The following is a 23,192-nucleotide window of genomic DNA, read 5'->3' as shown; positions in this document are numbered from 1 at the left end:
CCAATGTCTTTTAATCTTCACGTACAACGATGTTTCATTAACTCAGGAGTTGAGGTTTTCATTGAAGTTTTACATTAAGTTTAATTTATTTCAATGGCTTTTATCGACTCTCTGTTAATGAATTAATTAATTTATTGTACTGTATTTGCATTAAATTCATTTTTACATTATGAATCACTACTTCCAGCACTGAAACCCTTTTTCTTTCGTACCTATTTCAATTAATAACATCATAAATCATATCACAGAAGACAAGAAAAGCAAATAAAAATCCTTAAAAAATTTGGTTTTCTCCGTTTTTTACGTGTTAGTATTTTATATGTTTTTTTTTTCAACTTAACATTAACTAAAACCTTTTAACTTTCAATGTAATGAAGCAAATAGAACCTTTGTCGTTTATTCGATATCATTGAAATTTCAATTTTGAAAATCTTTTCAATTTGCTCTACCTACAGAGAAGCACGTAAGCTACCTAGCGAATAAAGCCGAACTTAATTAAATTAGGGTAACGAAACTTCGTATATTAAACCACAAAGCTAATGTTTTTGAAATAATAAGGGATGTAATAACGTAGTTTAAAATTAAATTTCATTTTATTGTGGTAGTGACATTATAACATTAAAATATTTGTAATAAAACATTTTTTCAAAACTGCTTGACATAATATACCTCGTTTTGAAATTAAACACACGGTTCTACACCAATCCATTTAATCCGCGTTTTTTTTAAACATTAATGTTAAATGTCAAATAACACGTAGAACCTTTTTGTTCCTCTTTTTACCGACCTCAAATTCACTTCGAAATCCTGGATTCGATTACATTCTACGGGCTGTGTTGTTGAATTGGTCCGAAATAAATTGTATTTGAAAAACGAAGCAAGCAAATCTTTTCAACGTTCACTTGGATGATGGATTTGTACAAATGTAATATTAATAATACGTTGTGAACAGTTAATTAATATGCCTTTAGAAAAAACTGATCCCGATCAGTATTGAGATAATTTACGCAATAGAAGGTACTGTCGAACTCTGCTGTTGTTTTAATGTTACTTGCTTAATGAGATCTAAGAAATTCGCGAGTATTCATTTAAATTACTTGCTTAATCAATTCATTCAAACATTCATTAAAATTTATTTGCATTTCAATTATTTTGTTAGGATGAACCCTTTTTGAAATCTCACCGTCTATGTGAACCAATTATTAAAATTTTACTACGCTAACTCGTGCTGTTTTATCATGTAAATCATTTAATTGTTACTGTTAAGATACAAAACAATAATTCAATAAAATATTTATAATATTCAAGATAAAAAAAAAACATCTGTTTAACTTAATAGAAATATTTCTTCGGGGAAATGAATTAGAGATTCTGTGCGTATCTCGTTCAGTAATTTGAATTCTTATTACTAATATATTTCCAGAAACTGAATATTTATATTTCGGTAATATATTAAAAAAATAAGCAATATAAAATATATTAAATAATTATAAGCAGATCAGATAAAAATATTTTTAAAAAAGTTTTTTTATTTAATAATGAATGTATAAAAATAATTAATATTTTCATTCTAATCCCATTTTACTTCAGCCGGAGTTTGAGCCTTCCTTATTTCCACGTAGGATAAAACAATATCTTAAGGTTTATTCATAACAGAGCATTAAATACCAGGCAATAATCATTTTGTATAATTAATTTTATAACTTCGGAAATATTTAAAATTTTAAGGAATATTTTAAACGTAAATAAATAAATAATGACTCAAGCCTTTCCTTTATTTCAAATTCTTTATTTCACTTTAAACATACAACGTTGCGATAATGAACCGATATTTAAAATTTAAATTATAATAACAAAATAATATCTAGTTGAGCAATTAAATATGTCCAGTCCGCAACGATTAGTTAACAGCTAATCATACTACTATATACATTATTTAAAAAATATATATCCGTCATTTAATCAGTTTTGGTCTTAGAATCCATGTATTTTTCTGCTGCTTCCGCCAGCGCCCTTGTCACTCTGTGGGTTATGTTATGTAAATTGTCGTTGGACAGATATTCGTCTACTGATCGTTTCGTGAAGAACGTCGCGGTGGTGGTATTCGGCCTCCAGCTGTTTGGATAAACAATTTTATGACGCAAAACAGCTTTGATGATTAAGGCACCTACGTAAACAATGAAATATACGCTGAAATACAAAGGCAGATAGTACAGCTTCTTGCCTAGGTAATAATAACTGAATCTATTCACACGTGGTGTTTCAGTGGTAGTTGTTGTGTGGTCGTCGTGGTGGAAATGGAAGTCGTGGACGTGATCATCGACGTCGTGGTGAAATTTAAAATCTGTAGGAAAGTCATGCGGAAAGCCATGATCATCCGAAGGCGGGCCATAACTGTCTGGTTTAGTGTCCGTGTCTGGTGGAGGGGGCATCATTCCCATTCCGTCGTCATGCATATTTGTGTCCCCATGAGGCTTATTAAATATCAATTCCGGGTAATCAGAATCATGGGCAGGTGGCTTTGGATCATGTGATTCAAAACTTGGCTGAGCACCGTAACTTGGAGGCATGTAATCACTTACTGGTTCAGGTTTTTTATAATGGTACCCTTTAAAGTCCGGTGTATCATCGACTGGTGGCATAATAACAGCTGTCGCTGCAGGCTTATTATAATTATAACCACTGAATTGTTTCTTTGGAGGTGGAATAGTTGGTATAAAATGTGATGTTGGAGGTGCAGGTGCGGGTGGACTATACTCGTATCCCATATTGATCATAGGGCTATCGCTATCTGTTGGGGGTTTATAACGATATCCAATATCCATTTGGGAAGAAGTATCAGGAGGGCCACTATCCGAATCCAAATTTGGTGAGACATCTATACTCTGTTCGATTGTAGTAGGTGGTGATTGTTGTGATGGTGGTGCTGGCGCTGGGGCGAAGTCTGGAGGTGAGGGTGCATAGGGTGGGAATGATTCATAGCTAACTGGTGATGGAAAATTATCACCGTAAACTTTAGGTGGTGGAGGAGGTGGTGGAACTAAGTTAGAGGTTGTCCTTGTCGGAACTGCAACAGGACTTGATTGTTTTGACACCTTGCTGCCATATTCATTGTGTGGTAAATAAGGCTGAGCAGGATTGTAACGATCAATTTGCTGTCCATTATATCCGGTGTCCTGAACTTCACCTCTTACAGGATTCTTTAAGTCTGTTATCTGATCTAAGCTTGTGTACGTATTTGGTTTCTTCTTGTTACTTCCTTTGCTGTTCTTTGATTTCATTTGAAAAGGTTTCAGATTTATATAGGGAAATTTAATATTTTGTTCAGTTCGGATGGCCCTAGATTCATTTTCTGCTCCGTTTCCAGAATTTGTTGCAAACCTATAGACAAGATTAAATACATTAATGATATTTTTAGAAATTTTATAGATTTTTAATAATTTTACTAATCGCATTTAAAGTAATGTTATAATTAAAGTAGAATTACCCTGGTAAAGCAAAGTTGTCATCAATATCTTCGTCTTCCTGATCTTTGTCATCACGATCATCCTCATCGTTTTTATATTTATCGTTATCGTTTATGGGCACATTTTCTTCATCCTTATAATTTGCATCAAACGACAATTCTTTCCAATCATTAGACTGTTGTTTAGTTTTCTCACTATCAATTATGTGCCAAATATTTTCAACACTGACCGGGGATTCGGTAGTCGTGGTTGTGGAAGTTGTTGATGAGATTGTTGTTGTTGATGGCAAAGTCCGAGGAGGTATATAGATCGGAACTTGAGGTTTGTTGTAGAAGTCACGGTCGAATGTAGGTTTCGTATTTTTGAAGTGTTCTCTTGCCTCTCGTTCTTTTCATTATCAACTTTAACCGGTAATCCATAGTTTACAACTCGGCTTCCTTCATCCTGTTCTTCGGGTACGTATATCGGGCTCATAGATGTAGACTTTGGCACTATTTTTCTTTCTCCAATAACTTCCTTATAGATTTATGCATTTTGCCATCAGATTCGAATTCCGCAAATATAAGATCCGGAGTCAAAACCTTCGGAGGGACTGTGGTAGTTGTAGTTATAGTTTCTGCTGTAGTCGCGTTGGTTCCTGTATCCATTCTTCTCATCCATTTGTGATAGTAAAAAGGAGCCGTCTTAGCCTCGTCGATTTGAAAATGATGCGTTGCAGGCGTCACCACGTAAACTCGAGGTTTAGGAAAATTGACAGATTCCACTTTATATTTAAAACACACGAGCAAAGTAAAAATTAAAATGATATGTTTCATTTTGAAACTATTTATGCATTTGTGTACCACGCTCGAAACAGGTGTCTCACTCGGTTCCCGGCTCGTAAATGTTAGATAGATGAAATGACTCCCATAGGCATTGGTTTTGAAATGTCAAATTGAACGAAAATTATGTTAATTTATAACGGTTATGTAGTATGTAGGACGCCTGAAGCACGAATAAGATGAACGGAGCCTGGTTACAATTTACACTATTAGCGGAATAATCAATGTCACTTGAACTACTATAGAAAGTGTCACGAGTATTATTAAAATGTAATGAAATGTGGAATGTTTCACATTTTTTCCTAAAGATCTAGGTAATCAGACCATTGACTGGTGTCCTAAACTATATTTCTATCTTATATTGATCTATGAATAAAAGAGAGTAAAATTTTTTTTTATATTTTATACATAGCAGTGTTATAATGGTTTAATATTTTTAAATAAAATCTCCAACTTATATTTACATAATATATACCTGGATAATATTACGTTATTTTTAATTAAGTTTGGTATAAATACAGACCGCTTTCACTTTTAAGTTTTCATTATGATATTTTGTGAGATTTAACAGGATTTTCACGTTTCGTTTAAGTCAGAACTTCTCCGAAAATATTTTAAAGACCGTCATCAGGTTAACCTTTTATGATAGTTTATTTTTTTTATTACTACCAAATAATACAAAAATTTAAACCGCCTGGAACACGAGAGTCTGACGCTTTTAATATTGTTATATTTTATCACCACAATCTTGTAATGATATAATTAATGTATCAGACTCTAAAACTAATTGAAACATAGGCTTACATAATTCGGAACATCCTGTCTGTGAATACTCAAAGCAGCGAAACACATCCTTGGCTTAATTTCATTTTATCGTACAATCATTTTATAGGACACGGATCATTTTAACTTCATGTTAAAATGTAATTTCAATCGCCTTTAATGTTGTTATCATTGTCTATTATTTGATATTTGATTTGGTCTCGTTATATAAAGGAGTAAATAAAAAAATATGTCGAATTACCCCCACGTTTGTTTCGTTACCGTTTGAAACAATTTAACATCCACTGAAATTGAAAGCTATCCTTTATTTTATCGGATTATAAAGATTTTTAACGGTTCCGTATGAATTGAATCTCTATCGTTTGACAGATAATCAAACGAATTTCTGTCAAACGTTTCTTAATTAACAAAAATCTGATAAACATATAGAACAGGTAATTTATTTCACAGAAATAATCGTTGTTTTGGTCTTGACAACTTCGTTCGTATAAAATTTTGAACATGAAATAGGAATAAAATAAAAAAAAGCTTAGATAAGATAAGATAGATAAGCTTAAATAGGTAACGTAGTATGTATAATATTATATAAAAAATATATATTTTTTTTTAAATAAAACTCATTTTTTTGTCGTTCAGTTATTTAAAGAGACGTCCATAAAATAGATAGTTATAATTCAAAACGTAGACATGAATAGCTTATTAAACAAGAGTTGATTCTGCTCGCTACAGAATAAGGTCAAGATTATCTCGACCAGGTTTGTTCAGGAACCTATTATTGTAACAATACCATAATGGATTGTATAAATCACATAACTCCTGAAACTTTTAACGAGGCAATGAAAGATATATTTCGGTACTTTTATATTATAACAATAAAGTAGCTTTTAACAACATGGTCGTAATACGAAATTACAAGTTAATTTCGACTTCTTAATCTATCCCTGACAAACAAATAAAACTTAATGACACAGTCAATCTGGAGAATTACATGAAATAAGTATTCTCAACCCTAGAACAATCTTAAATAAAGTTGGAAACTGACTGACTGTAATTTTTGCACTTTTATAGTAATCATAAAAATGCAAAACATAACATTTCTGATCAGCTGCTATTGAAGTAAATTGGAAGAAGGTAAAGAAATTTCTGTTGTACCAATCATGGAAACCTCTCGTCATAACGAAAGCGTATTATAACGAGATGTATACAGACATCGCAAACAAAAGAATAAACATTAGTAATAAAATAGGTACAATATCAAAATTATTATTTAAAAAAAAATATACAATTTTTGTAATTTAGTAATTATCTTCAGCATCAATTGTCATTGAATATAAAAATTAGTCATACAGAATCTAGTATTATTTTAAATTCAATAAAGTAACATTAATAAAAATTTCATCTTCATCGCGATTCTCTATCATCTCTATGGGATTGACCTTTGACATTACCTTGTGTAAAAGGCACTCAAAATGTTGGATATACGTTACACACTGGCCATGTCGCACAGACACTCGGGAATAACCTATAACTCTCAAACAATTACGTCAGGGCTCGATCCTATACTTATTGATATGTGACTTATAAAAATGTATCTACAGGCTACAGCTGTTTAGAATACATAATAATGAAGACGAATAATTCTTCTGAATGCCGTTATCAATCGACTTTAATACTAATTTAAAATTTTGATGCCTTAATAGATACTCTTTTTTTTTTAATAATCTATTTAATCTTCTAAGACAACTCTGTATTATAAAATTTAAAATAACAATGAAGCATCACAGTTTTAAACTTTTAATTACGAATAAATATGTCACAATGTAATTATATGATTTCATGTCACTTAAAAAAAATCTGTATTCTTTGATATATCACAACGGCTCAGACAGAATCTTTTTTGTCGTTAGCAGCGAGTTTCTTCTTCTCGTCATCGTTGAACGCGTGGTTGTCGAATCCAACGTCACTAGCGCCATCTGTGTTGAAGCTTACCGGCGTCACCTCTGTTTTGAGGTTAAGTGTTGCGCCAATCGCCATGTTTTTTGTCATTTCGTTTCTAGTGTCGACATCTAGCGAGTTATGCTTTTCTGGTTCCTTGTTAGCGCCGTCACGATTCTCTATGTCAAGAGTTTCGGTCTTCTTCTTGCAGATGTCGCCGTCACATCGTGATCTCTTCCTGATATAGAATCTATTGAAAAGATAGTAGAAACAACCGGTCACTAATGTACCAATAGCAAAGAGCTGGTACGTCGGTCTGGTACCCACGAACTTCATTAGATATCCTCCAATGAGACTGCCCGCACCCTTTCCTGAAAACAAAAAATTGTGCATATAATTTAAAACAAGGTGCAATGGACAAATTTTTGGTATGTATAGGAATAGATGAAAACTAATAAAAAAATATATAATCCTAACCATAGGACTAGTATTTGTAAAGCAACTTTGAAATCATTTTAATGTATGATTTAACCTTGTTTAGCTATCTGACTACAACTGTATTTAGAGGTTTTTGTCGACTGTGTTCTGCTGCAGCTGTAGTCGAACAATTGCCAGCTGCCGCTTGTAACTTGTCATACATCTGTGTACCCCTTAAAACACTCACCGACTCCATAGTAAAGTCCTCCTAGTAGACCTTGGACTGACGTGTCCGTGGTGGTTGAGGACAGGCGCGCCGCGTACGTCACCGCCGCGGTGAAAGAGAGTGATGACGTCACAGACTCCAGAGCCTCGAAGATCAGACACAGCCAGGGATTGTAGATCAGCGAGTAGCCTAATGATTCATAAGAAATTAAGATATTTCAAAACCGACTTGTTAGTGAATGATGGAATATTTGTTAATTCAAATCTATAATTTATTAAAGAGTACTTAAATGATAAAAAAATAACGAATCTGTATGTTATCTATCTGTTTAAAAATATTATTAATTCTTAAAGTGCACAGTCATTACAATTGGTGTGTGTTAATTTTCTATTTAAAACATTCTACTACGCCGTACTTGGAGGTACGAGTGAATTATTTTAAATTACATTATGGTAAATCTTAATGACGTTCCTTATATTTATCATAATAAAATCGAGAGAGATTTTTTTTTATTAATGTATTAGGGCTGTCATTTAAGTTTTAATTGAAAACAAACCATAAATAACATTAGCTGTCTTAAACATTACGCATACACTGTGCGAGAAGAATCCATAGAATTAATTATACGCGGTCTAGTATAAGAATGTGGAAAATCCAGTATGAATTGAATGCGTCTCTTTAAAATCCTCAGTGTACATTCGAGTGTACAGGACTGCAGCCGCTAAACTAACTACCAATGTTTCAATGACCTTTGGTTCTTGCGGTATTCGTTGTGTAACTTGGCCCTATCGAGTAATATCGTATGTATTGTATTCAGATTAATTACAACAACCAATTATAATTTTACATCCTTATAGGAATTGTGAAACGTTCGTGATATTTTTATTGCAATATCTTTTCCTATATTATTATAGTTATATTGCCTAACAGCATTATAAAAATACGTAGGGAATAAGACATTAATTAAATTATTTTAGTTCTTTAACATACCGAGTAACCGTATAGCGTAGAAGACGAATCCGATGAAAAGTACATTTGCATGACCCAGTTTATTAATGATAGGTCCGGATAGAACCAGCAGTGGCAGGCCTGCCACGCCGCCCACCGTGATCGTGACGCCCATGAGTGAGCGAGACGCGCCCAAGTCCTGCAGCAACCAGAATAGGAAGCTCTCTATGTAACCCCAAGCAGTACCTAAAAATCGAGATATTAAAGTAAATCTCTAATACATTATAATTCTTAATGTTTACTACTGTTTCGTTATAAGTTTAATTTCGTTCACAAATTTTAAAAATTATTTATTTGTTTATTTAGTTCAGAAGCGAAAGCCTTCAAGGTTTCAAGAAATATAAGTTTTTTTTTTTTCTGTAAATTTAAGACCAAATCTACTAAGACTGGTTCGATTATAGTACATGTTCACTTTCGATTAATTGTAATGAATAAATGTGAATTTTATAATAAGATAACAAAATAATTTTACATTAAATATGGATAGCATATGTAAATAAACTCCTATTATCAAAGAATGTTAAAGATTATTTATTACTATTTTGATGAAACGGTTGAAATTGGAGCTCAATGACCTTCAAAATTGTTTTCATATTTATGAAACAAATGCTTATGTCACGTGTTCATTCCAGTCGAAAATATATTATGTGAATGAACGTAAATTTAACGAAATAAAAGCTTCATACAAAATATAAATATAAAATCAAATAGCCTTTCAATTAGATAAGGCTAAATTATATTTACGTCACAGACAAAATAAAATTAAATAATGTACAAGAACGAAGTCTTTGTTGGTTGTAGGTATTAATTTACTTACCCATAACGAAGCATACTATAAAAAGTACTACGAGTTCTATGTTACGAAACACGGATATGACATCTGCAAGAAGGTTTTGTGCGGGCTGTTTAAACTGAAGGTCAATGCTCATCATGAGACCACCCGATAGAACTTTCAAAACAGCATACAGATAAAAAGCCGGTCTGAAAGATGTGTTCATTATCATAAGTACATTTTAAAAGTATAAATAGTAATAATAATAGTATAAAATAGTCGTTAAACACATTGGCTTAACCACTTCTTTCATAACTGTTAACAATACTGTATAAATAGAGTCATAATAATCATTGGACTAGGTCTCAAACAGTTTTGAATCTAAATATATCAAAATATGGAAAGCTTTGCAAATGCAGTCTTACAAGCATCAATTTATACATTAATTTAATGACAATTTCTATTTACCGGAAGTCAGTGTAGCCTTTGCCTCTACTAGCGTAGTCTATGAGAAGTCCAGAGAGAGGGGAAAATATCATCCCTCCGAGACTTCCGTATACTCTCTGAAGACCGTAATCTGCCTTTTGATCCCTTACGATTGCAATAACCGCTCCTTCGAACATCGCGAAAGATGTACCTCCTATGATCCCAATAAACACCCGGACCTACAAACATATTAAACAAATAAATGATTATGTATTTAAAAATAGTACGGAGTTACTTGTTAATAGTTTTTTATCGACCTTAATAACTGAAGCACAAAAAAATAAAAATTCTCAGAACGATGACGTTTCTAAAATAATAATTTTTGTTAAATAAAATATGAGGAAAATTCATAGTTTTATTTATAAATAAGTTAATGTATGAAATGAACTGGCGTTTTTTTTTTATAATATTTTTTCTTCTCGCATACAGCACACGATAATCTGTTGAAAATTTACCACCAGAATTTCTTAAACTAATAAGATGGATATGCAAGTCTATTTGAAGCTGACAAATCAAGAAAATCTGGGACAAGGCTGCGATTGCACAAGTCAGGGGTTACGAAATACTAAGTCAAGCCCGGAGCTTACGAGTTAAGTACAATTATTATCTCCATGAATATAAGTGTTTGTTATTTAAAAAACTTTCCAAACAGCCTACGAATTGATAGCATTAAAATTAATGACATTCATTCTACGTAACTCAATGGATATTAATAATAATTTAAACGCTTAATTAATAAATAAACCCGCGCAGACTGTTGAGACATTAATTTTATAGTATTGCTATTCTCAGAAGTCTTCGAACAAACCTATCGTTCCTTATTAATGAATTATACTTTCTAATTTAGTTCTAAGAATATAGAAGATCCGTTTTTAAATGTATATTTTTTATTATAATTTCGAGTTTTTCGATAACCACTTCATTAGAATCGACGAATTTTAGAAGTGACTCGAAAATTTTTTTGGAAATTTGCATTTAAAATTTTGGACAATTCATAAGTCAAGGGATCAGAATTGCTATATCAATCTCTGGAAACATTAAAATTTTCGTTTTAAAAGTAAACTTTACAGATATATTACTAAAAGCTTGCAAATAAAAATGTTAATAGATCTAGCTAAGGAGTCAACGTGTCTAAGATGGATAAACAACATCTCAGAATGGTGACAACGAAAGTCCATGGAAAACGCTCACAGGCAACGGCGTTTATGACCATGAATATTGTTATACCACGTCTCTGACATAGTTTAAGTATAGAAAATACATAAACATAATTTATATAAATACTACAAAAATAGAAGATACGTAATAAGTATGTTAATAGTGATACCCAAACGAGTTACGTTTACATTAAATATTAAAATATTGTTTGCATATCTGATAAGATTACTTTAACTAGAATGGTAAGTATTCAATGATATTAATTTATTGTATTCAACTAAAGTATTTAAATGTTGTAACACAAGACGATGGTGTCAAACAAACGACGTGAGACGGTGACAATGGGTCAAGACGCAGAATACCAAGTTCGCCATTATCGAGTTAAGTGACGATTACCAACCAATCATCTTATCAACGTATCGGATGTGTACGGTTGTGAATTGAAATTATGGCAAAATTTACATCTGTCCAATGATCTATGGTACGAGGCAAGTCCATATATTTCTTGCTATTGTGACCTACACATGTTTACACAGAACCACTCACAGCCAAATAAGCCCAGAAGGTAAAAGTGGGGTCAAGTTCAAGCTTTTGTTGAACGTTATCACAGAGACTCGTCCTCGGAGTCCGTGCGGCGCAGGCTACGGAACACTTCGACATCCTCTGCGACGCAGCTTTCACATACGCCGAATCACCATTCAATATCTGCAAGACACTTTTGTTAATAGCGGCACTTAATGATTGAGCGCTTTGCGATAAACGTAGCGTACATATTCAGATAGGCTAAAAACTGTAATCACCTGAGCAAAATTATCTTTGCATGTGGTAGTGTCAACGCCACCATAATCTTCCATTTCCGTAGCGTTTTGTAAAATGATTGCGTTCACCAAGTAATTTCGGACTTCTATCGGTTTTTCTTTTATGTCGTGAGATATTCTAACTTTATATGATGTTTCTTTTATACCATCAGTCTCCGAAACTTTGAAAAAATCTTCTTTACCAAAGCTACAACTTGCATTATTCTCATCATAAGTGCAATCTATTCCGTACAATTTTGGTGTAGGGAAAAATACTCTGTCTTTAGTTATGTTTGTAGGTGTAGAATTAAAGAAGACGTCATTCGTCATTATGCGTGAGTTGCTATGGTCTATAACGGGTCTTCCGGTTTGTGACAATAGTGAAGAAACTGTGTTACGGTACAAAAGCCTTTGTGATTCATTTTGTGATTTCAAATTAACGTCATAGGAGTTTGCGCGGACAACAGAGTTAATATCCTCCGACGAAATACCATGTGGCAATTCGCAAACAAAACCGCACGATAAAACGCTGTGAAAACAAAGATATTTACATTAGCCGCTTTCACTTGGAAGGATTTAATAGAAACCAAAAAAAAATATTAACATTAAATTTACTTGTATTGTAACGATTGTGTTCAAATAACTGATAATATAATATATATGCATTTATTACAGGAGCAAAAAATGTAACAGGTAAAATACCTAAAATACCTAAGAAAAAAATACTAGGATCTACAATGAACGTCATTAGCAAATTCTATAAAAATTCCTTGTTAGCAAGTGTCTCATATAAATTTCAAAATAAGAAACTATTTGTCTTATTCGAATTCTTTTCTTCACTTTGTAAATAGTACTCTTAGTAAATTTAAGGTCGTTTCTTACAAATCCAACTAGAATTGTAAATATATTAAAAATTTAAAACACATATGCACTGTAGTTTATAAATTGATACTAAGGTTTCTTGAGGTAGTATAATATAATAGTTCTTGCAATATGATCGTGACAGATCTTTATCAGCTGTAACATAGTAAGACAAGCTTTATTTCACTTACGTAAGGTTAACGTCGTAGGCGTAGGGATGCAACGGCTGGCAGGGGTAATCACGGACCTGTTCAAGGGCTAAATTTCCTCCATCGCAAGAAAGTAGTAGATCCACTTGGGGGGGAAAAGTGACAGTGATTCGGCCGACAGGAACAGCTAACAATAACAACGCTGACGCCCCGCCCAGCAACGAAGACAAGGCTAACAGCAACTAAAACATAATCTTGATATTATTTAAGAAATCATTGATCCAAAAACTATATTAAAATTACTATAAACAAAAAATTACTACTAAGAAGGATTTTTTTTAGTCTGTTCATACCTTAAATTAAATACGCTCGAAGAAACACAAGACTACATTTAAATTAAATTATTTCTAAAAGACGAGCTAGATAACATAAACCATTATATATTTTTTTACAATTTGTAGCATTTTACTATATATATCAAATGACGATCTAGGAACTGTACATAATAGGAATCCTATTAGTTAATTCAATTAAAACGAGTTTTTTAAACCATATACACATGTCATTTCAAAACATGTTCTTGTTCACATTTATGTCAATTTTATCATCGGAAATGTACTTGTTTTGTTAACGTTGACCTTGTAATGTAAAGGTTACATAGAATTGTCAAAATTACGGCCACAAATCCGTCCAAATAATGACACAGTTTAACGCTAAACTGTAATAAATGTAATGTTTGTAATTATATACCGCAAATTACTGGCTTCAAATAAACAGGATACTGTATTTAAGAACAATGATTATAATCGTTCGTTTTCAAGTGTTATTTTCTTCCGGACTGATACGTGTTTGGCTACAATGGCGACACAACACGCCATGGCGCTCAGACACCGTGAACTATTAATACAATATAATTGTACTTGAAACGCTTTTTTATAAAGTAATTTACAGGATTCACCAACGTCAGCTTAAATAAGATCAATTCGTTACAGTCTGTGTGTATGTTATAGAGAAAATATTTAATTCAAACATTTTATGTCTCCAAGTTGTACTAAATTGTTTGTAGAAAAAAATAATTTTGTAAATATCAACGATATTTTGATTTTAAATTGACTAACATGAACAATCCCTTAATGCGGTTCAAAAATAATAAATAATATCTGCTTATAGTTTTTTGCCACATCGCTGTGCTAACGGTTGTTTATTTTAGATCTATTCGATAAATCCACTCTGGTGAGTGAAAAAGTACGTACCTATGTGAGTTCGAAAAACATTTTTTTATATATACCGATTCTTACATGTAATCTGAGAGATGAAAACAAAAACAGTCCCACAATTCTATTTAAATTCTAAGTTTTTATATCAAAAGATAAGAAATTTCCATTTATCACACATACTTTCACATTTGTTTATATCTGCATGATGTATAAACATTTGCACAACTTGTAGATGGTAACAACTAAGATGTTAATTTTGCTATTGATATTAAAACACAATATCAATCATGTGTAACGTCTGTGGTCATACACTAATAAGTATCGTAGGAACTTCCGGGATGACGTCGTGACGCACTCGCACCGTGTCCAGTCGCATCGTATAGAGACGAATTAAGCCAACAATACAAGGTAAATGTCATTGTAAACGGAATTGGTTGGAATTAATGTCGCGGCATTAAAGATTGATTCGTTATTAGATACGTTATTGAATCGTAATGTTCGTTAGTCTATCTCGTTACTTAAGTTTATTTTAATTAGGACTTAAGTCTTAAGAGTAATTAGATGTCGTTATGATGTTGTTTATATACGTAATTCATTTAGGTGATATATCGCCCTTGTATCACTAGTAAAAGTCAATCAAGTGAACAACATTTCCTTTTCTACAAATGTTAATTGTTCCGTAGGAAGTCTCACATAACAATGGACGAAATGTAAACAAGAAGTACGCTTGAATGAAACGGATCGTGACAATGAGGGAAAAAAAATTAACGAACATTGCAATAATGTGCAGCAACTGACGAAATTACAAGAAAAAAAATAAGGTTAATAGCATAGGTATTACTGACCCTGAAATTTCCTATTTTATCAGCCAGCATGCCAGCGAGCGGCGGCATCATGATTGAGACGACAGGGGTCACAGCCGACATGATTGCAGTCTCCTCCACATTGATGCCCAACTCTCGCATGTGAATCGTCAAATAGGGATAGAGTACGAACAAAGCTGGAAACATTACTTACTAAACAACAATATAGACAAATAGTTCATATCGTAAGGGTAAAGGATTTAGCTTTACAACTCATGTGTAAGACTATACATAGATTGTCAACTAGGCAAATTAATGACATGAGAAAAAAAACTTTCTTAAATTACGTTACATAATAAAGTTATAGAAACAAACAACAAATGTACGACAGAATTAAATACTTCTTTTTAAAGTTTTTATAAAATCTAAGAGATGACATTATATAATACGCATATATTGAGGCTACAGACACGAATCGCATAATCAATAGCTGTGATCGTTGTACCAACAACTGGCAACCTTTGGCATATAACGACATTATGTTTATAACTTATTTGTATACTCACTAGATGCATGCATAAAAAATAGAATCTTCAAAGGTACTAGTTTCTTCTGTTTGAGATCGTCTGTGATCCGTGTGAAAAATAATCTAAGAAACTGCATTTTGTTATATTACACGTAACTTCTGTGAGTGATTCTGTCAGTACAGTCAATGTCCTAGGTTGGAAAATTGTTTGTTATCCAGCTTCCCGCATATATGCAACTTGTCCGTCTCTCTTGATTCATGGAAATGTATTGTTTAGGTTAATATCTGCAATGAAATACATTAATAACTTCTTTTCTTCTTATCAACATCAATAAAAATTTCACATATTTCACGAGTAGGTATTGCCCACATTCGTAAACACTGTTGTAGTATGCTACCGTTCGAGGTTAAAAGGAAGTAATCAATGATATAATATAAAAATGACTTAAATTTTGCAATTGGTATCTTTTACTTATAATACAATCCGAAATCAGCCAATCTAACCGGTTTACTTTTTTAGTTCTGATACGCTCTTTGGAAAAGAAAGTAGATCACTAATATGTTAAAAAAAATGTATACTAGTCAAACGAACCATCAAAAAAGGTTGTTTAATCTGGCTAAGACGTCCGCTAACTAAACAAGAAAAATAATAGAATAATTAACAACCCATTTGCTTAATAATTCAACCGTTTAGATAAATAAGTTAATGGTAGGATTCATTAGTAATATCAAATTGGTGATTTTATCAATATTTTGAGTACACTATAGTATAAAACACACACAAATGACTATTAACTGCTTTATTATTCGGGAAAACAAAAAAAATCATAAAGCCAAGATTTACCCTAATCGTATTTTTAAGGCAAAATAATACGTTTGATTAATTTCGTAATTTGCTGTTGCATTCTCAATCGCTAGTTATTTTTACTACAACAACAGAAATACTGACACAACATCAAATTGTTGTACAAAACCATTCAATTCATTTCTAATAAAATTTACCATTCACTGAATGTGTACTCCATATCAATACATCTGTTCTACCATAAATGTAAACGATAACGGTACTAAAAAACTAAATTGTCTATACTTCTCTATTAAATTAAAAAAAAAACTAGTCTTAGTATACGAGAAGAATATTTTGAAAATTCTACATCCGTTTATTTAATTAACGAAATCTCATATATAAAAAACTTATATTGTAAAAGAATATTCGTGTTTCTATACATTTTCATTGTACTATAATAATTTACGTTTAATATAGTTAATTTACAAATTTATCTTTCATTAAAGAAATTAAAGGAAATGGTACAACACTAAAGATTAAACATTCAAACAATAGCTGCTTTTGTAAAACCGCGTTCACAAAGATTTGTTTTGCAGATATTTACATACATATTTTCAACATAAAATTTTGACAATAGCATCTTTTACATGATATTTAGGTATAAAACAAATAATCTCATTCTTTAGTTGCATGCAATATACATTATACACGACACTACTTAACTAGGGACGTCTTACAGCGATATTTTTCTGTTCTATTATCATTATGCGTGCAAGTCACAATTATTTGTATTACCTATATATATAACAAATTGAATCAATTAAAATTACGCAGACGGACATAATATTTTCTCTTCACTACGACAATTGTATATAATTAACACGTAAAAAAATTATTAAGTATAAACAGAACAAATAATCACGTACCAGCAATTTTTTTCTACATATAAATATTTGTCAGTTCATAAATGGAAATGTAAAATACGTGCCTTAAGCCTTCGGAGTATACAAAACAAACATACTGTATTGAAAGTCCGTAAAGTATGTTTGTGACTAGTGGCCAACTTTAAAAAAATATTGGAAATTACATTTCAAAGATAAAATAAATACGTTTTGTTTTTAAAATAATGACTATAATGTTTTCACATTATTCTTAAAATATAAATATTTTCTTAATCTATAATCGTGGGAAGATATTACAATAGAATTTGCTTATAAACTTACGTAAACGAAACCTACATAGCTTAACTTAAAAAAAGTTTCGTAACGCAAGTCTTGGAAAGATCTAAATCTATATTACATTTCTATTATTATTTATGATTATTATACAGCAAGAGATTTTATCTGCTGATCAGTATAAATTTTGAAATAATTTTCGAGAAATTTTCAAGTGGGAGATACTCTTTTTTTTAAGAAACATTTTTAAAAGTTATTTTATTTCAAATAAACGAAATTCATATGTTGTACTCACCCAAATAACAAATGAAAAAAAACCTTATCGTCAAATTTCTCACTTCGATGAAATATTTATGACCAAATCATCAAAATATCACTGATTAAATGTTTTCATACACTTTCAATTTTAAAGACTGACGTGTTTTATTAGCTTCGATATAAACGAGAGTCGACACATTAGTCCTATTCCCTTAGATGGATGAAGCGAAAGGTGCGCGGGCGCATCCGATTCGCACGCGTGGCCGGCCTAAAGAGTTTTGCGCGACACTGCCAACTGCAGCCCTCCAACTTCCAAGCTCGGCCGTCAGTTTACGTCACGGTAATAACATTCGTGCATCGTATATATGTACAAGTGGACCCAGTTTGACAGCGGCGAAAGGTTGTATACACGGACGATTGACCGAAGACTGAGTCTGTTTTTGCAACACTGCGTTAATTATTATTAAACATTTTAAACCTCATACAAGCCGGTTTGTACATGTTGAATTTTAAAATATTTTGATACTATTAATAACTTTCTAGTTTCTAGTATACTGTACACAACACAACATTTCAAAATACAGTTTGTTATACGATGCCACTTTTAATATTGTGTCACATTTACTAAGCGCAAAAGGCTTATTTATCAGCTACCTAAGACATTATCACAGTTGCTTTAGGAAAAATGATAAGTTATGTCAACTAACAGTGTATTTAATGTTTCGCTTTTCGACGAAGCGTGTAATTTTTTTATAAAACCTCATCATAATTTTCGTTACACACAAACGTCACTATTTTTTTGTTTAAGTAAATACTGATAAAACCCATTTATGAACAAATGTGCGAAGTTTTTTTTTAGGGCATAATGAGACGGTGGAAAGATGGGTGTTTACAATATTTTCTACCACTCAAAGAATATTCTATCATATATTTTTTTTAATATTGAAATTTTTGATAAAAAAAATTTAGATATAAAATTTGAAGATACATATATCAAATTTTTTTATTAAGTAAACAAAGACACAATTGTTACTTTATCCTTCACATTTTATATATATACGTTACATCTGAAGAAAAGAAACTGAAATTATTCCTTATTTTTGAGTAAGTTTTAATCTGTATCGACAATTATGAATTCACATTGTAATAACTTCTTTGTGTTTAAGAAACCTTTACGAATTTTAGTAGTCTGTGGTTTTTAATCATGGCATTAATGAATCAATTTAAATTTTAAACTTGTTCCATTCTAGACTGTTATTATAATTTTATCATTGTTTCAATCTATTAATTGTTTTCTTAACATATAAAGTATACCGTCTGTAATCAGGACATGACACACACGACAATAACTTGAGACAATCCACTGTTTTATTTTCCCTACTGCGTTGAAGCGAAAGAAGGGTTATGGTTTTAACATGTACGTATGTATGAGTTTACGTATTTTAATAATTAATTAATTAAAAATATTATATGTTTAGGTTTGTCTTGATGGCATAGTATAAGTATCATGTTTAATGTCTAAATAAACGAAAACCGAGCAACCAGCGCAATATAATAAATTAATTGCTATAAAAATTAGTATGAAAAAAAATACCATAAAAATACTATAATAAAAAATAATAACAATAAAGATAAATAATTAATTCGTTTTAAAAATAGATGTTACGAAGCTGCAGCGCCATCTTTATTCTGATATTCTGTACCACGTGACTTCGTGTAACATTCAAATGTTATGCCATTTAACTGAGGAATCCAAACAGAATTTATTATAGCTTACCTTACCTTACCTTAGAATCTCAGCTACGAATCAAAACACAAAATCCAAAATATACTTTCAAATCATGTGTGAAAGAAAAGAATTATCTAATGGTTTAAAAGTAATTTATTAAGATCAAATAAAGGCCGTAATACACTGCTAGTCAGTCTTGCTTCAATGTTATAGTCAATTACATATAATTTATTATTTATCAGGATTCACTGCGTTCATTAAAAAGCACGGACGTGTAAATGATGCGGCAGTAAGGTAATTGTTGTCTTGAAGGTGAGCAACTTATTTCCTTGAATAAATAAAGCTAATTTCATATATATGTTTGATTTCTGTAAAAGAATAAGTATTTATTTTTGTATTTCATTTCGAAATCATTTAATATGTCTGTGTAACAAAATGGCAGTTAATTACGTATTACCATAAATCACTAAACTCAAAGTTCCAATATCTTGAAGAAATATTCAACTTCAAGTAAACCATCTTCAGCGAGATCGCTACAGTGAATAGCGTTTTGTACTTTTGTTTTGCCCAATTTCGCTCTCAATGTGTGCGGTCGTAACAGTCTCGCGATTTCCTATAGGAAAGTATGTCGATAAATTTTCTAAAATAACATATTATTTAATTGAATTTTATCATTAATCAAGTTTAAAGTTTAGTCCTCACATTAACAATAAGACTAAACACCCCTTAAATTATGATTGACAGGACATAGGAAATAAACACATGCCAATACAACTTAATCTATCATAATTCAATAGTTCGGCCCAGCTTGTTCTTGATACACAAGATATAAATATCCTAAGACAGACCGACAACACCACGACATATAATGATAAATATTTACATTTTTTTTCAACCAAAAAGAAGACAGGAACAGCTTATGCTATAACATGTAAGTGAATTTATAAAAATACAAAAATTTATAAGTTCAGAGATGTAAATTATTTTAAATACTTATTTGAAACATAAATAAATATTAGTATTTTATTTGAAATTCTTTAAAAATACATTTTTATTTATGAAATAGGAAATAGTTTTGTAAGTCTTTGATTATTTTTCATCTCTAAATTATAAATTCTATCTTCTATTTTAAATTTTAAAAATTTTAAATTATAAAGAAAGAATAAAAGATTTAAAAAATATTACTGAACAATTATTTCATGTCCCTATAAGTGTTTATATATATATTATAATTTTTAGACATGTATTTATTTTTAAGCCCTAATTTAAAACCATAACAAAACAATATACTCATTACATTTATAAACATTATTTTAAATTAGTTATCAAGAGCTTGTTTATCTTAAAACACCTTAGGAATGTCAAAGTGACTTCCCAAGGATATGACTTGCTTTAGCTTGACACATATAATACTAACAGGATCTGATGGGCCAACTAGTTTCCTAAACTCCACAGCAGTGTTGACATTTTTATTTTTAGCGACTATCTCCATGGCAACACAAGGCCCGCTTGCCAATTCCTCCACCATACCCTGTGTACAAGTAATTAAATTATAATATAACAACATTTAATACAACATTAATGCCATTTAAGCTGTCTGAGAGAAATTGTGTAATAAAAAAAATTAAAAACATATTATATATTTAAATGAAACTAGTATTTTTCGGATAAACTACGCGTGATTTATTTTTGTAAAAAACTACATACTCCCGACGTTTCGGTTACTTTTCAGCAACCGTGATCACGGGCAGACGAGATGTGAATGTCTGTCAGTTGCCAACTGACAGAATCCGAAAAATAGTTTCATTTAAATGAATAAAACTCGCGAAAATCTTAGATCTCATTATATTATATATTTGTGAGCATCGATTACCTTATACTCTTGAACAATGCCTTTATAGACTTCATAGAATTCTGCAGCATTAATGTTCTCAACTATGAACATGTTAAATGCAGTAATATCAAAGCCTCCTTCATCAATAGCTTCCATGGCAGCTCCCAGCTTACCCTCTCTTATAGCATGAGGTTTGACTATACACAGTGTACAATTGGACAAAGTAGCTGTTAGACGCAACCGAATGGAAGTCATCGGTGGTGGTGGAAAAAAATATTCAATATTCTAAAAATGTTTAATTATTAAGTATGCGTTTTGTATATAAAAGTTATTAGCCCATTTATATATTTACTTCTGCAGCAGATTCTAAGTCACTTGAGGCGTGTGCACAATTTCTGACAGGATCAGTTCCATAGAGTGATCTAATAGTGCCAGGTTCAGCTTTAGACGGATCCTTGTCACCTAAAAGTTTGACACATGTTTCGACAGCATCCTTACCAACCAACTCTAATCCGTAAACCAATTGTCCTATTAAGTGTTCAACTAGAAACCTAAAAACGAAATGATAAGTGATTAATTTAGTCTCATTTCAACATCCCTTTTTTATTAAATGAACTCACGGGTAAGTTGGATCTGTCAGTTGTTTTCTGTAAATGAAACCGATGTCTTCCGATGTCAGCCGACTCTTTTTCATTTTAGTTATTTTTAAACCTTGTTCATAAAAATATGTTACAACCTTCCCAGCTATGTTTGTAGGCAGTGGCTTTAACATCACAAAAGTTCTAGAATAGAACAAGAGCTTTAAAAATTATATATTTTATTAGTACAGTATTTTTACATATAACTCACATTTCCAAATCTTTATGCAATTTTGATTTCGTGTCCTCACAAGCAAAATCAATTATTTTAACCATCCTACCCAAAATAAGTAGAGTTGATCCAATATAAAAATTATCTAAGGTAACGCCATTCACTTTTACTCGCCGCAAAAATGTTTTGCGATTCTTTAAATCGAACATTTCTATTGTGTTATCAGTTGGATAGTAAAATATATTAAATTTTCGAATGAGACTAGCCTGGTTGTCATACCATTCACCGATAAAAGAATATTTGTCTCTATATGCACCCTCCTGAAACACTTATTAAAGTAAACATATTTCCAAACCAATATTATATATTAACAAGTATATCAATAATATACCATTCTGTATAAAATCCGCAGATTGCGTCACGTATAAAAAGTTTATAGCATTTCTTTAAAAAACTGTTTACCAAATACTATAGCAACAAAAACTATCTTTTAAAAATAATGTAAACAAGAACTAGGAACAAAACCGTTAAATACTATACCATATAAACTTGTCAGCAGTCAAATGTCAAAAGATACGTCAAAAGGGTAAAAAAAAAATCGTTCAGTATAAAAGAAAGTATTGTAAAGGAAAGGAAATGTTATTTCAGACGGGCTATTAGGAGAATATAATATATCTAAATTTTAAAGTTCCTCAGACTTATAATTTAAAAATATTGATTGATAACTTATATAAATATAATCCGTAACATAAAATTATGAATATTGGTAAAATATCTCAGTTGTTCAATTACTAAATGTAGTTACGTAGTAGCTACGTAAAATCATATATATATATATATATATATATATATAGAGCTTTCATTCTCTCCTTTAAATCTATTTAACGATTCTCATCCTCAAATAATTAAATTCTTATTTAACTTAATTACATTCATAATCTTTATTTTACTGCAACTGCTACCATTTTATAAAATTAATGTTTTTACTACCTATTATATTATATATATACTGAAAATTAATATTAATTGATTTTATAAAGAGAATTTTTCAGGCCCCATTCAATCTACTGTGTTTATGTTCAGTTGACTAATTATATCAATTACATAAAAATGAAAATAAAATAGATGAGTCAAATCACGAAGATAGAAACATATTAAACTAGGTATATTTAA

General features: G+C 31.2%; 3 protein-coding genes and 1 long non-coding RNA gene across 5 annotated transcripts; 1 reads left to right on the top strand and 3 right to left on the bottom strand.

The window, feature by feature from the left end:
- Nucleotides 1-1,820: 1,820 nt before the first annotated feature.
- LOC116778737 (bromodomain-containing protein 4) lies at nt 1,821-4,371 on the bottom strand. Its single transcript, XM_032672749.2, is given in 4 exon segments — nt 1,821-3,381; nt 3,488-3,818; nt 3,821-3,959; nt 3,962-4,371. Coding segments are annotated over 4 exon segments (2,214 nt in total). The 5' UTR covers nt 4,283-4,371; the 3' UTR covers nt 1,821-1,958.
- A 2,478-nt stretch (nt 4,372-6,849) lies between these two features.
- Nucleotides 6,850-18,036, bottom strand: LOC116778779 (uncharacterized). 2 transcript variants are annotated; one of them, XM_032672802.2, is made up of 11 exons: nt 17,684-18,036; nt 15,467-15,711; nt 14,943-15,097; nt 12,923-13,122; nt 11,874-12,399; nt 11,620-11,778; nt 9,898-10,094; nt 9,475-9,638; nt 8,640-8,843; nt 7,671-7,838; nt 6,850-7,377 (listed from the first exon to the last, which is right to left on the bottom strand). In XM_032672802.2, the coding sequence occupies exons 2-11, from the start codon at nt 15,561-15,563 to the stop codon at nt 6,953-6,955; spliced, it is 2,295 nt and encodes a 764-aa protein (XP_032528693.2). In that variant the 5' UTR covers nt 15,564-15,711; nt 17,684-18,036; the 3' UTR covers nt 6,850-6,952. The 2 variants fall into 2 exon arrangements, with proteins under 2 accessions (XP_032528693.2, XP_032528694.2); XM_032672803.2 differs by lacking the exon at nt 17,684-18,036 and adding an exon at nt 16,019-16,035.
- Nucleotides 14,440-15,712, top strand: LOC133320851 (uncharacterized). The gene is made up of 2 exons (XR_009753965.1): nt 14,440-14,505; nt 14,781-15,712. It is a non-coding gene; the product is annotated as an uncharacterized LOC133320851 (long non-coding RNA).
- A 1,477-nt stretch (nt 18,037-19,513) lies between the features above and the next one.
- LOC116779161 (nucleoside diphosphate kinase 7) lies at nt 19,514-22,572 on the bottom strand. The gene is made up of 8 exons (XM_032673342.2): nt 22,411-22,572; nt 22,059-22,339; nt 21,830-21,991; nt 21,562-21,760; nt 21,249-21,494; nt 20,793-20,906; nt 19,833-19,988; nt 19,514-19,743 (listed from the first exon to the last, which is right to left on the bottom strand). Exons 1-7 carry the CDS (start codon nt 22,411-22,413, stop codon nt 19,848-19,850), a joined length of 1,146 nt encoding a protein of 381 aa, XP_032529233.2. The 5' UTR covers nt 22,414-22,572; the 3' UTR covers nt 19,514-19,743; nt 19,833-19,847.
- Nucleotides 22,573-23,192: the final 620 nt, after the last annotated feature.

The sequence above is a fragment of the Danaus plexippus genome, chromosome 6, assembly GCF_018135715.1.
Source record: "Danaus plexippus chromosome 6, MEX_DaPlex, whole genome shotgun sequence".
In the NCBI taxonomy this organism is placed as follows: Eukaryota; Metazoa; Arthropoda; class Insecta; order Lepidoptera; family Nymphalidae; genus Danaus; species Danaus plexippus.
The sequence above is the reverse complement of the archived record's forward strand: the minus strand, read 5'-3'. Positions and strand labels throughout refer to the sequence as shown.

Bases quoted from the DNA above. Each gene is read 5' to 3' on its own strand.
- LOC116778779 (XM_032672802.2), bottom strand. From the start codon at position 15,563: ATGCAGTTTCTTAGATTATTTTTCACACGGATCACAGACGATCTCAAA. The intron at 15,098-15,466 runs GTGAGTATACAA...TAATGTTTCCAG, and splicing joins ATTTTTTATGCATGCATCTA to CTTTGTTCGTACTCTATCCC. The intron at 7,378-7,670 runs GTGAGTGTTTTA...TTTTGTTTTCAG, and splicing joins AGGACTTTACTATGGAGTCG to GAAAGGGTGCGGGCAGTCTC.
- LOC116779161 (XM_032673342.2), bottom strand. The intron at 21,495-21,561 runs GTAAATATATAA...AAACATTTTTAG, and splicing joins ACTTAGAATCTGCTGCAGAA to AATATTGAATATTTTTTTCC. The intron at 19,989-20,792 runs GTTAGTATTATA...ACTTTCCTATAG, and splicing joins TAGTTGGCCCATCAGATCCT to GAAATCGCGAGACTGTTACG.